At 35.9% G+C, this 13,337-nt stretch overlaps 1 protein-coding gene across 13 annotated transcripts in view; it reads left to right on the top strand.

The window, feature by feature from the left end:
- The window catches only part of EML1 (echinoderm microtubule associated protein like 1), a 125,104-nt gene that overhangs the window by 84,183 nt on the left and 27,584 nt on the right, over window positions 1-13,337 (top strand). For 6 of the 13 annotated variants that reach the window (XM_017807577.1, XM_017807576.1, XM_017807574.1 and 3 more), the window contains 4 exons: window positions 479-613; window positions 6,155-6,183; window positions 7,631-7,657; window positions 10,805-10,934. In XM_017807577.1, coding sequence (XP_017663066.1) covers window positions 479-613; window positions 6,155-6,183; window positions 7,631-7,657; window positions 10,805-10,934 — 321 coding nt within the window. The remainder of the gene's footprint in view (window positions 1-478; window positions 614-6,154; window positions 6,184-7,630; window positions 7,658-10,804; window positions 10,935-13,337) is intronic. The other 7 variants (XM_017807580.1, XM_017807585.1, XM_017807579.1 and 4 more) reach the window with 4 other exon arrangements.

The following is a 13,337-nucleotide window of genomic DNA, read 5'->3' as shown; positions in this document are numbered from 1 at the left end:
AACTATCTTTGAACTACAGAATAATTGATACTGAATGAAGACCCAAAGTTAGCTTGGCTGCGTTCAAATTTTGACCTACTTCTGGCATTCTCTGTAGTCTGGCTGGAGGTGTCAGGTAATATGCTTTCTCTTTAAATTTTTCACTTATTAAGAGAATCCAAAAGTTCCGAAATGTGAAGTGGTAGTCAGAGATTTCAAATGAGACCTGCAAAAATAGATATTGCAGCTTATTTTATGAAATTGGTTTAGCCCATCTTCTATTTTATGATTAAGAATAGAGCAGTGTGTTTGTTTCTGTTGCACCAGGTACTCAGCAAAACTCTTGTAGGCTCTTTAACAAACCAAGTTATACTTAAAAACAAAGTTGTAGTTATTTTTTAGAGTCAACAATCTACTTGATACCTTTCTCAAAAATATTTATCATAGACATACATACTTTTAAAAGTGCCACTGTAAAACCTGCTCCTTTTTTTATTAGCACCATTAAGAGAACCAGTTCAGCTGAGCGTGTGTCCCCAGGAGGTCGGAGGGAAAGCTATGGAGATTCCAAAGGGAGTCGCAACCGCACTGGTTCCACCAGCAGTTCATCTAGTGGTAAAAAGAACAGTGAAAGGTAATGTTACCTAAAACCTATCTCCTTTCTCTGCCTACTGCTCTAATAATGAAATTAGTTTCTTTAGTGAACTTAGTTTCTCCTGTTAAGCAAACATTGGGAGCTTTCTTTTTTTACAAAGCTCCAAGAGTTGGACAAAGACATATTTTAAAACATTTCAAGTAAAACAGGTTTTCATATTTAGATTAATCTTTTTGTGTTATTTCTAAACCATAAGCAGTGTGTGAACCTAGAGTTTCCCAGGAAAGTTAGTGAATATTAAATATGCCCTTTCCAGTATCTTAGTGGTTTCCCTTGGTCTTCATGTTCCTGACATGTACTTCTTCAAGTTCCTTGTTGTGGTGCATTGACCTCACCTGGCATCCGAGTACCACACAGCCACTCACTCCTTCTCCTCCAGTGGGGTGAGGAAAGAGAATAGGAAGAGCAAAAGTGAGAAAACTTGTAAGTTAAGATAAAGATAGTTTGAAAAGTGAAGGAAAGAGGAAGAAAACACAAAAAAATTGCTGGAAAGCAATCACTCACTACATCCCACAAGTAGCCTGATGCCCAGCCAGTCTCTGAGCCATGATTGCTTCGTCTGAGAACCAGATTAAAGGTAAATCAAGACTTAGGCTTGCGTGTAAGTGCTATCCAAAGAAGCAAAATAAAGTGATACCTTTCTCTATATATCTCTTTACTTCTTTGTGCTGCTGGCAGTGCAAAAAAAAGAGAATCTCTTGTGCAAGGGTTTCAGCCTTATGAAGGCCATGAACAAATAGCTGTTCCATTGAGGTTTGTTAGTGTTGTCAGTGTAGGTCAAATGGTTCTTTCCTGTATTTCCTAGACATATTTTAGTCTTGGCTCTCTCACTTGACCTGTTCTATCGCAGTTTCCTATGCAAGAAGTGATGTTTATGGTACCGTTACATCCTTCTCACAGATGATGTGACCATAAAAACATGTTGTTAATGAAGATCACATAATAACCCAATTTACCAGCTCTGTCTTGGCATCAGTGCCATTATAGGAGTCATTGGGCTGCTCGTGAGCCAATGGTGTGGCACAAAACATTCGTCCCTTTATGTCCCTTCACGTCCCTTCAGCATCTTTGCTGATGTAAGGAGTGACTGAGCTGGTTTTGACCTAATTGGCAGCCCAAATATAGGGGATTACATTATTAATAGCTTGTTTTCTGGCTTATGTTTTCAGTAATGAAGCAAGACAGCAAGTGTGCAAACTTAATGAAAGTAATCCTAATTTATGGGTTAGGATAAAAGGGCAGACTAGTAAAGATGACACTTTGTGGCTGTTTGCTACAGGCTGCCTGAGCAGGAGGAAGTGTATGGGGCCTTTTACAGGCAGCTTTGAAGCAGCCTCAAAGTCACAGGCAGTAGTTCTGGTGAGGGATTTTAACTACCCTGACATCTGCTGGAGAAGCAACACAGGAAAGCACAAACAGTCCAGGAGGTTCCTGGAAAGCATAGTCCCTTTCAACCTTACATGTTCTGTAACTCTCTGAAAGGCTTAGCAAATTATGGAAATAATGAAAAAGTTTTGAATACTATCAGTTAAAAGGTTATAAAATTGTACACAAACTAAAAATTTAGCCAGTCTAAACGTCTTCTTGGCATTGTGCATCTATGCATGTGAATGAAGTTTTGAGATGCTGACAGAATTCCATGGGACTAGGCCTTCTGGTACGTATGGAAATTCTACTTTATTTCAGCATCTGAAATTTTTTTTCCCCTAATTTTTTACGTAACATAATTATAAACAACACATAATAAACATATGTGGGTTTGGTTTTGTTTCTAAGACTTGTATATTTCAAAATTTCTAAAAGACTGAAATATAACTGAAAAACAGATTAACTGTAGGAATACATAATATCCATAAATAAATACTACTTTAGAGAGGAAAATCAATCTTTTATTAGATTACTTAGCAGCCATGTCTCTTTCTGCATGTGCAGACTTGGACAAAGTTTTTTCTAAACGTCTCAGTCCCTCGTAGCACAGAGAGTGTATAGCTGATACATCTGAATCAGCAAACCAAAAATCAACACTCTTGGGGACAAGTGACCCTGAAAGTTTTAAAAGGCAAAACTAAGCAAAAAAATTAATGGCCAGTGAAAGGACTGCTAAGAAAACAGCTTGCTCTTAATTTAAGCTGCAGATTCTGTGAAGTGTTGCAATAGTGCGTAACTTCATGCAGCTGCTTTGCCTCAGTGAAGCCATTAACATGGAACTGCTGTTTTCTGTGTTGCTCTCTTGGAGTAGTTGGATTTTTTTCTAAGGCTTTACTTTTTATTTTGCATCTGTGTATAACATCCTACTCTATCACACATATCAAATTATAGCAACAACCCTTATGCTGTGGCCTCATTGATTTAAAAAAACCTATCTTCTACAAACAAAACAAATTTTTATAATTAGATGGGTAGACTTGTTTCTGGAATATGAACAAGCATATTTCACCTACCAGTGGTGAATCTCATTGCTTTTCCAATTTACCATAATAATTTACTGTAGTTTTTTGAAAAAGTGTTAGCAAACATGTGATCCTTCAGTGCCCTTGCTCTGTGTATTTTATCTCATATAAAAAATTTCATTAGATCAAGTACCCCAAAGGTAAATTCAGTCTGTGTTATGCAATGGAAAATCTACCATCAAAATCTAAATACACTTGCAAAGACTGTATTATGGATATATCCCTGATCCTGCTACCTGCTTAAGGTGACAATTGTCTGAAATTAGTTATATGTTAGAGCTACTAAAGAGATAAGGTAAGAATATTAGGTTGTTCACTTAAATTAAGAAAAGCTATGACTTATACCAGCTACACGGATGTGCTGTACACTTGAAAATTGATTTCATAATAACTGAGAAATAAAACATTACAATAAAATAATGTTTATCTGCGAAATTGTTTTGTTTCTGCTCTAAGGTTGACCACAATACTTCAGATGCATTTTTTTCATACTATTTTAGCAGAAACTCATTGGTTGTGTCATTCTGCAGTTGTTAGGCCCAAAGGGTTGATCAACAGCACTGATCAGAAATCACTGACTTGGGATTTGGGGAGGAGATCCAGCACACAAGTAATGCAATGCTTAAGAAAAGTACAAGTATCCCAAGGAGGAACTAATTGAGAGCGTGTGTTAGAATGTCTTAACTTTAGCTAGTGATGTTGGTACTGCTGTGAAAACAATCATTGATGTTTAGAGAGTTTTCCCTTAATTCTATCCCATGCAGCCTGAGGCTGTTCAGCACCCCAACTTTCATCTCTTTGAAGTGTCCCTATCTTGTGGAAGAGGCTGGCTAAAGACTTGCCTGGTGCTTCATCTTGAAGCTGGGTCACCATGCAAGATAGAAAACAAGAGTCATGGGACTAGATGGCAAATGATGAGGATTCTGTTTGCTGGGGGCTAAGGCTGTCCTCTGAAAGCTAATTGTATGAGTGAAAGAGCGAGGAAGAGAGTGTTAACCTAGCCATCTACTCACAGTCTTTTAATTAGTATCCATGATCCCTTTGCATCCCTTCCAGCTCGAGACGTTCTAAGATTGTGTTCTATGATTCTATTCTATGATTCTTAGAATTAAGATGGTTCTTAGATGAAGCTTAAAGCAGAATGCACGGCAGGAATCTAAAAAGACAATCATGAAACTGTTGTTTTTCAAAGTATATAGAGTTATAGGCTGTTATGCAAAATCAGAATGCTATAGAAAGCTCTTTTAAGAGGCTTTAAGCATAAGGGGTAAGGAGATGAGCATAATCTCCCATGTTGCTATGAAGTGTCCCAGCTCCCTGTGGTTATGAGCCAGGGGTAAGCCTTCCTGAGGGTTAGATAAGTAGGATGTGACTCAAGTTCATGAAAAAGGGTAGCCAGAGCTCTGAGCTGTGTGTGTGGTTAGGGTTTGTATAATTAGAAAGTACACGATTTACTTTATTACTGTCATGAATCAGCCTTTCACATTAGCTTGATTAGCTTGAATAAAGTCAGCATGGTCTGTTCAGAGCTAGGGACTCTTTTGTCTCTAGTATGGCAGCATTTCTGACTAGTGCTCCATCCCATGAAGTTTTTTGTTTCCTAAAAATATCTTCATTTGCAAGAGAAAATGTTCATCTTGGTATTAACAATGACAACACATCATGCTATTTATATAGATGACATTGGCTGTGTATGCCAGCTTGAAGCATGAATTTTGATGCATGATTAAGATGATGGCTGATATGGAAAGTTGCTAAATCGGGAATAGAATCAGAATTAATTTGGTTTGGTTTTATCATTTGGTAAATGTATTATTCTCAATATAACTGTCAAATCAAGGCAAAAGGAAAAATACTGTAGAATTATTTGCTACAACTTCTATTCTAGTGAGAGAGAATCTTTTATGCTTAGAAAAAAAACTGTGTCCAAAAATCCAACACAGTTTTGTTTCTTTTTTTTTTGGTTTCTCCTTATCTGCCCACTGCAGACTAGGAGCAGATGTAGAGATGGCATCAAGCTCTAGGAATACTTCATGCTTCAGCATTTTTCCATCGCAGTGATAGGGCTTTCAGTGCTTTTGGGATCACCTTAAGAAACGTACAGCAGTAATCTGATGTTTCAAAAGTTTTATTGGAGTAAAAAAAGAGGAACTGGGAGGAAAAAATAACTGCATAACATGGCTTTTTGTCCATTTCATGCTTTTTCAGAAACAACACCCTCAAGCTTGATTTACAGGGGCAGAGGGCAAAGAAAGCAAATGACTGGCATTTCTTGACAAAGATTCCTTCCTTTTAGCCAGGGTAGTACTGTCCAGAGAGCTTCTCAGTTTTTCTGCCTCTTCGTTCTCAACACACTTTATGTATTTTCCCCTCAAGTTTTCCTAAATTTTTTCTCAAGACAAAAAGACAAACCAATTTCTGGTTGTCTCCCAGGCAGCAGTGCAGTGACAAAGAGAAGGCATTTTAATCACAGTTATGTGTTTTCTGTGTTTTAACAAGTACCAAAGAACAATTTGGAAGTTCCATGTTTTATGTGAACTCTTTGGAAAAGCAGGATTCCAACTTTGGTTTGCTCCTTGAATCCAGGCAGAACAAAGTTATGAAGAAAGTGAACACCTACACATACAGTGATACAGTAGTTGTCACCCCCCCACCACCCTTGCTCCACTCATGCAAAGAGATGTTGTAGTTAAGAATATATTCCTGACTGACTGGAAACCAAAAATGATGCAGCTGCTCATGACCAGTTGCTGTGTTCTCCTGTAACTGGACTAACTTTGCAGAAGAATTTGGTAGTTAGTGGAGGAAAATCTATAATTTTGAGAATGTAAGAAGAATTGTATAAAAAAGTTTTAACAACTGCCATCAAGACACCTCAATGTTTACTGGTTTTAACTGTGTCTGCCTGGTGATTTACCTTGTAAATAATTTAATTGAAAAAGCATTTTTATATGTACACACACAAAATATTTATATATTTTATATTCTATTTTATTTTTATATTGATACATTTCTGTACAGAATGTATGTGCATGCTTTTTAAATAGTAATTTCTTCATTATTTTCGCAGCAAACCCAAGGAACCAATGTTCAGTGCAGGTAGGAACTTTTAAAATTTTTAAGCAGATAACAACTGTGATAACATATTAGGGCTTTTTGTTTGGGTTTTCCTCCCCCCTTCCCACTTCTGTGGATGCCTAGAAACTATGATTGGAAATCTAAACATGATACTTACAGGGTGCTGATGACGTATTTTTAACAAGCTGATCAGTCTGCTCTAGTTTTTATTGACCCAATAGGTTTATTTTACAGTTCTTCTTTGTAAGAAGACAAGAACAAAAAAGACCGTGTTTTCTTACCTCACATATGTCTTCCCTTTCAAAGCAATATTAAAGTTTTAGTAATTAAAGCAGTGCAAAGTTCCAGCTATGATGCTGTCATGTTAATTTAATCATAAAAGGGAGCTCTCTACAACTGTTGAAGAATGCCACATCTGTCCCAATGCCTTATACTATGATTTCTGAAATTACAAATAAAGGGTGTTTTGTTACTACAGTTTTAGTAGTCTGTCTTTAATTTGAAAAGCACTTAAATTTTTTCCTACTTATGTATTATCCCTGCTAAAAGATTTGAAAGTGAAATAGTAGATAAAAGTGAAATCAGAGTTTGTCCTTGTCATTAGACAGTTAAAACTTTAGAAAAATCTTAATAAAAATATGAAGCTGAATAGTACATATAACAGTTATTTTTGTTCTGGAAAACCAAGGACAACTAAAATAAAGCTTTATTTTAACAAAATAAGGAAGGAAAAGAACCCTGTTAATTTATCAGATGTATCATATTATTTTTATGCCAAGTTCTGTGATGGTAACCATACATTAAGCTGAAAAAGTTAAAGATCTTTTGTTTACTGCCTTGACTGATCAGCATCCAACAAAGCTCTTAAGCCATACTTTGAGGTTTAGTGTAACTGATTTTGAAGGCAATAATACATGAAACTAAGTAAGCCCTTAAGTCTCTTGTGACAATATAATCACAGTTCATGTCCGTTCCATGGAAACTGTTGGTTTAGAAACAGAAAACTTCTGATTTGCACAGAGTATACTTTCCTTGCCTAACATTTCTCCTTCCCTTACACCATGTAAGCAAAGGTGTTTGGAATATTTTTACTTCTAATACTTTTCCCATGGGTAAAGATAAGTAATTAAACAGATGTGACACTACCCGGGTGTCCTTCTCACCTGGACAAAATTCCTACTGAATTTAATAATTTTTTAAAGAAAGTTATATTTGGTATTTTACTGAAGTATATAGTTGCATAATGGAGCTTAAGATAGTATTTTAGTGGTAGAACTAAACAGAGCCCCTAGCTGAGGAAAAGGGTTTAGAAAGTAATTCCCAACGTATGGCTCAGTGTTTTGTCAAGCCCCAGGTTAGCCTGTAGCAGAATACGACTGGACAGCCCGTAGAGCAAGTATTTAGTGAGTTTATTGTATTCAAACACATCTTTATCTAGCCCTTCTGTCTCTGTCTCTGTAATCACAAGGGAAGCGCCGTGTGACACACTGCAAAGGTAGGCTTCACTTCCAAAACCTCATAGCTCTCGAAGCAAAACGGTTCTGGTGGGATAAAAGCTCCATGTGTAAACAGCTGTTCTCCAACTTGTGCGCATTTTGCAACGTTAAAACATCTAGTTCTTTTGAATTAAACGAAAAATATTGTGCCATTTATTATACAGTCTACTGAAATTATAACCCTCGGGTTCACTTTAATCATAATAACGGGTTATAATTTACATTTCTGTGGATTTACGCTGAAGAATTTGAATCAGAAAAAAAAAATGTTGAGAGAGCTATATGGCAACACGTGGATGTTCACTGTGTTTGAAATGGCATTCTGCACTTCTGCTGAAATGCGTGTAGAATTTGCCCCTTTGTTGGCTGTTTCGCTCTTAGCCTAACATGGTCGTAGAAGCCTTGGTTTTTCCCTTGCTTTTTCTTACTGAGTAGGCTGTAGTTTTTCTGAATGTTGAATAAACAGACCTAGGCCTCCAACTAATTTCTCAGTGCTTTTTGCTCAATGTCATAAAACAGAGTTACATTTGGTAAACAAATCATATTGTTTTCTCAAGTTTTAGTTAAATGGTAGTGTAAATATGCACATTTTGGATGCATGTTTATATTTGTGGTATAATCACAGATTTATCTGCTTTTTTAGAGATAGCTATATCCTAACAGTTTTTCCACTAATCAGCATCTTTCAACTTTGCAATACATGTAAAATTTCATAAAGCAAAACATGTTTGTTCTAAAGGCAAAGTCTTTTAGAAAGTCTCTACCTCTGTGTATTCTTTGTACAAATCTATACCTGCAGTCAGTGGTGGTCTCCTTTGCAGATCCTACTGGCATTCATGTGCCTTATTTTAGTTCAGTAACCGTTAATTTTTGCAACAGCAATTTCGAATTTACAAAACTGCAGATGTAAAAGATACATTTGTCTAAAAGTTTCACCTTTGGTCTGTCTTTGTAGTTTGATTGATTGTCTGTCTTTACATCTATATCTTCACGTTTAGAACTTCTCTGTCTTAAAAACTTAGTTAAGAAAAGTACAAAGAAAATGATGAAAATTGATTGATTGTGTAGATAATATATCTGGAATAGGAACAAAAATTATTGGAATTGTGAATGGAATTAATGGAATTATTATTACCAAAAGGTAGAAATAAATACACGGTATGAGTTCTGTGCCCCATGCCTGACCTAGTCAGCCTAAGTTCCTCTTTATAGTTAGCAGAAAGACACACACATTCTGAAGGTGTAACTTATATGCTTGTCATAATATACTTGGTATAGTTTACTATACTTTCTAGTATATACTTGCTGTTTCCTAGTCTTGAGTGATTAGGTCAAATGGTTCCACTGAAGATAGCTAAATGCAAGTTTTAGGAGTCCTGTAAGCTTCAGGTGAGAAAAGCAGCTCAGTGAATTAAACTTTCCTTCATTCCCAGTCTTTGATAAGTCAGTAGTTGTCACTGCTGAAAATCTGTTGACTTCCAGTGCACCAGCATCAGCAGTACTGGCATGTGTTTCAAGCTCATTAAATAGATGCTGCATGCGCATACAAATAGTGCTGTAATGCTTTGCTGTTTAATGCTCTGCCCTCTATTTTATTTTCCAATACGGATCTATTGGAGTAGACTTTTAGAAACAATTCCAATATTCTGTCATTTTCAACAGGCATCTCGAAGTTCCAACCTTCTGTCATCATTATTTCACCATTATTATCACTTCTTTTTAGCATTAAGTTTTCTGTTGTTTTCATTTTATGTCCAAATTCTGTAAATGAAGCTAGAGAGACCTAGCTGTAACTTTACCGTGACAGATCAGGTAGATCTCTTTCCCATGTGAGTTAGTCTAAAGGCAAAATACACATTTAGATAATACAGCATAGCTATGATGTTTATTTGTTCAACCAATAATTTTTATTGATTTTGTCAGGATTTGTAGCATATGCATTTTTCCAATTAAAATAAAGCCTTAGTTTTCAAATTAAAAAAAATAATGGTATAGTTGTAATGATACTTAACAATTCATAGCATAATTTTAACAGTCCTAAATTGTATAATTTTTTTCATTTACATGATTTTTGTTACTTTTGCCCTTCCATTTCCTCTGTGCCCACGATTATTCTGTCTAGTAACTCTACAGATGTCACTGACTCCAAAACTGCTTGATTCGCATGAGAACAAGGCTGAACCCCTTGATCTGCCGATGGAGCAGCAAGAGCCAGCACGTTCTGAATCTGGACAAACTTCATCAGAAGTTCACAGGACACCCACTTTGGCCTTGCCACTTCCCAAAAGTCCTAGTCAGACCTTCATGGCATTTCCCAGATCTCCTAGTTTTATAAGCCCCATGAAGTCCCCAAGTCAGTACTTCCAGATCTGTTATTAATCCCTGCTTTTCTCCCCCCAAAATATTTCTTACCAGTTCAACACATTACTTTTAGTATTTTCTTCTAGAAATGTTTACTTTTGTCAGCCAATTTTTTGTAGCTTCTCTCCTGTATGTCATTTTCCTTTCTTTTAATGTGCTGTCATTGTTGTCATTCCTTTTTCAATGTTTAGTAATTCTTGAAGCACATATCTTTTCTGCATGTACATCAGCATGATTCCTCTTACTAATTGTTTGTGTTTCTTATTTCGAATGTATCTCTGGCACTGTATCAAGTGTAAAGTGTATCTTTACACTGAGATGCAAAGAATGCAACTGAGTGTTGGAAAATAATTTAGATGCTGATGCTCAACTGTAAACATTGATTAACAAATAAAATTAATTTTAAGTGGCATTTCTGCGTTAATTGTAATCTTTGATGTATTCCCCTTCATTTTTAATATTTTAAAAAATGTAATATTGTAATATTATTTTTCAGCAAAAAAAGTTTCTATTTCAGACCTTTCAGTTTTGTAGTTCTTCGTGACATTGTTTAGTTCTAATTCTGCTACTCAGAATATTTAAAGGGAAAGGGACTTCATATGTTTTTAAAAAATCTGCTTAGTGATTATTATTTAGGATAAAACAACCTGCTAAATTTCTGAGATTGCATGCCATTCTGTAATTGTAATGCACCAAGCTGTTATGTGGGAAGGGATGGAGGAGCACTGGAATTCTCCCCCGATGGCTTTTTTTGTGTAACATTAAACATTTTTGACCTTTTGTAGAGGAAGGATACGTAAAAATGTTTCTTCGTGGACGTCCTGTTACCATGTACATGCCCAAAGAGCAAGTGGAATCTTACAGTTTGGAAGCAAAAGTAGAACTACCAGCCAAGAGACTTAAACTGGAATGGGTGTATCCTTTCTGTGCTGGAAGACTACTGGAAATCAATCATTCCTTAATGATTTGGGTTAAATAACTTTTCAAGCTCAAGTATAGTGGAATTAAGGTCATAGGGTTCATTTAATCGGTGAAACGACATTCAATTGAAAATAGGTGTTAATTTGTTGGGGCTGCTGTTCTTCACCTTGTGAAGTACAGGGTGGCAGCTTAAGAAAGATTTTGCTTAAATGTTGCCTGAAGGTTAAGTCTGAAGCATGCTAATTAGACAAAGATTAAACTAGGCATATCCCAAGAATGTAGTGAGCTGTGATTATTAATTACAGTATGCATAAAACAAGCTCAGTTTTTTTCCGATTCTCAGCATTAATTTATCATTTTAAACTGTTTTATAAAATGTGCACCATTGTCCTTAAGAGGATGCTACATTCAACTTCAGTACTTGAGTAAGCCCTCAGTTGAGTAGTGCTTTGCAACACATAGGTGCTTAGCAATAAAATTAATAAAATATCATCTATGAAATAATATTTGAATTTATATTTTAAAGTGTGTTTAAACACTGTAAATGTTGAACAACTAGAATCTTCCACTGGCTTCCATGAGTGGACATAACTACGGAATTCTACCTTGAAAGAGTTCAGTGTTTCATTACATACAGAAATTTTCACATTTCACTTTTAAGTATAATGGTAAAATATATTTTTTATTGAAAAGAGAAAATGACATTTCATTTTTGTATAATGTTATATAATAGATGATTCAAGCTAAAATATAAACACAACAAGATAAGTGTCTATTTGTAATATTCATTAACTTTAGAGAGATGAAGTCTTCATAAGGTATTCTGTTTTAAGAAAAAGACTTTTTTTTGGTCCCAAATAGTGCAAATAGGAAGTTGCTTTGTCTTTATAAAAAAGAAGACAGGGGCCATATAGTCTTTTTAGAAGTTGTATAAATAGAACTGCATGTGGTTTCAGAATATTCAGAGAGTTTCCAAAAGTCTCTTTGTATTCTCAAGAGATTAATGACAGATTTAGTAACCATTCTTATTATTCCTGTTGCAGCTGAGCCTCTAGGTTCTATCCCAGTCTGCTGGAACTGCATAGATAATGCATCCACAAATTTATTAAGCCAGGTGAGATTAGAATCATAAATGCTGCTTGCAGCATTTTACCATATAATTTTTGTGCAGGCTCTCACCATGTATCACAACAGAATTGAATTATGTCTTTTTACAGTTGCAAGGAACCTCTTGCTTCAGGAGGCTAAGGATGATACAGGGGAAAGTGTTAGAATGTTTGCTGAAACAACAAAACCCCAGCCTTGAAACAAAAGAGATTGTCATTAGCAGTGTGTAGGTGGAACCTGAAGCCAATATTTCAGACTATTATAAGAAATTATAATTAGAGTAGGTCATGATTTCAGACTCATTAGTTTCTCACTTAAGCTTATTTAAATGACTGATTATTTGCCAGATGGACTATTATTTTTAGTTTGAATATTCCTATGTCCTTCCAGGTGTGTGTCTGTATACCCAGCAGAATCCTATCTATAAAAGTTGTATATGAATAGAAGAGATATGAATTCATAAAATGATCTAACCCTAAATGGTTATTGGGGGAGGCAAATTTTTCCAAAAATATTGTGCTAATTTTTTCAGTTTCTATTTTATTTTCAGTTAAACCCAATCATGATATCCATACTTAAAAGTTACAGCAATGACAAGGTATATGAAGTATTAAAAAAAAGAGGGAGAAGGTAATGCCAAATTTACAGACTGTAACAATGAGAAGAAAAGCTGTGGGCAGGAGAATAAAATAATTTAAGGAGAAACACAAAGACAGCAGAAAACCAACCAGTATTGAAGGCATTCATTCCAATTGAGTTGGAGAAGCTGTGCTGTTTCATTGAAGGGTAACAGAACTCAAGTAGGAGAAAATATCTTTGTAGCAGACAAATGAGCCTGGCTGTGGGATTATAGCCAGAAATGCTCTACAATGTAGGAATGGAGATAGGGAAACAAGATATTGGAGATGGGGTGGACAAATGGAAAGAGCAAAGCAGACTACAACAATAAACAGAAGGAAGAAAAGCTAATGTGTGTAGAAATCAGGGCATACCAGAACCATAAAGGGGTATTGCAGTCAAGTTAGGTGGTATCTGGGTAAGCTGAAAACGGTTCAAACCTTTGATATATCATAATATATATTCAGTCACAAAGAAACAGAAATGCTGACTGATGAAGTGTGAGGGAGGGCTGGAGCAGAGTTGGAAAATTCGAGTGAGAAATCAGCACTAGGGACATCAGGGCGGGAGCAGTGGCTTGCCCACATCCATTTGAGAGCAACTCATTTGGCAAAGCAGGAGGTTTGAAACAAAAAGTGCAGGCCAAATGAAAGGAAAAGGTCAAGGTAACAT

The sequence above is a fragment of the Lepidothrix coronata genome, unplaced genomic scaffold (genome assembly GCF_001604755.1).
Source record: "Lepidothrix coronata isolate B3197 unplaced genomic scaffold, Lepidothrix_coronata-1.0 Scaffold19, whole genome shotgun sequence".
Lineage (NCBI taxonomy): Eukaryota > Metazoa > Chordata > Aves > Passeriformes > Pipridae > Lepidothrix > Lepidothrix coronata.
The sequence above is the reverse complement of the archived record's forward strand: the minus strand, read 5'-3'. Positions and strand labels throughout refer to the sequence as shown.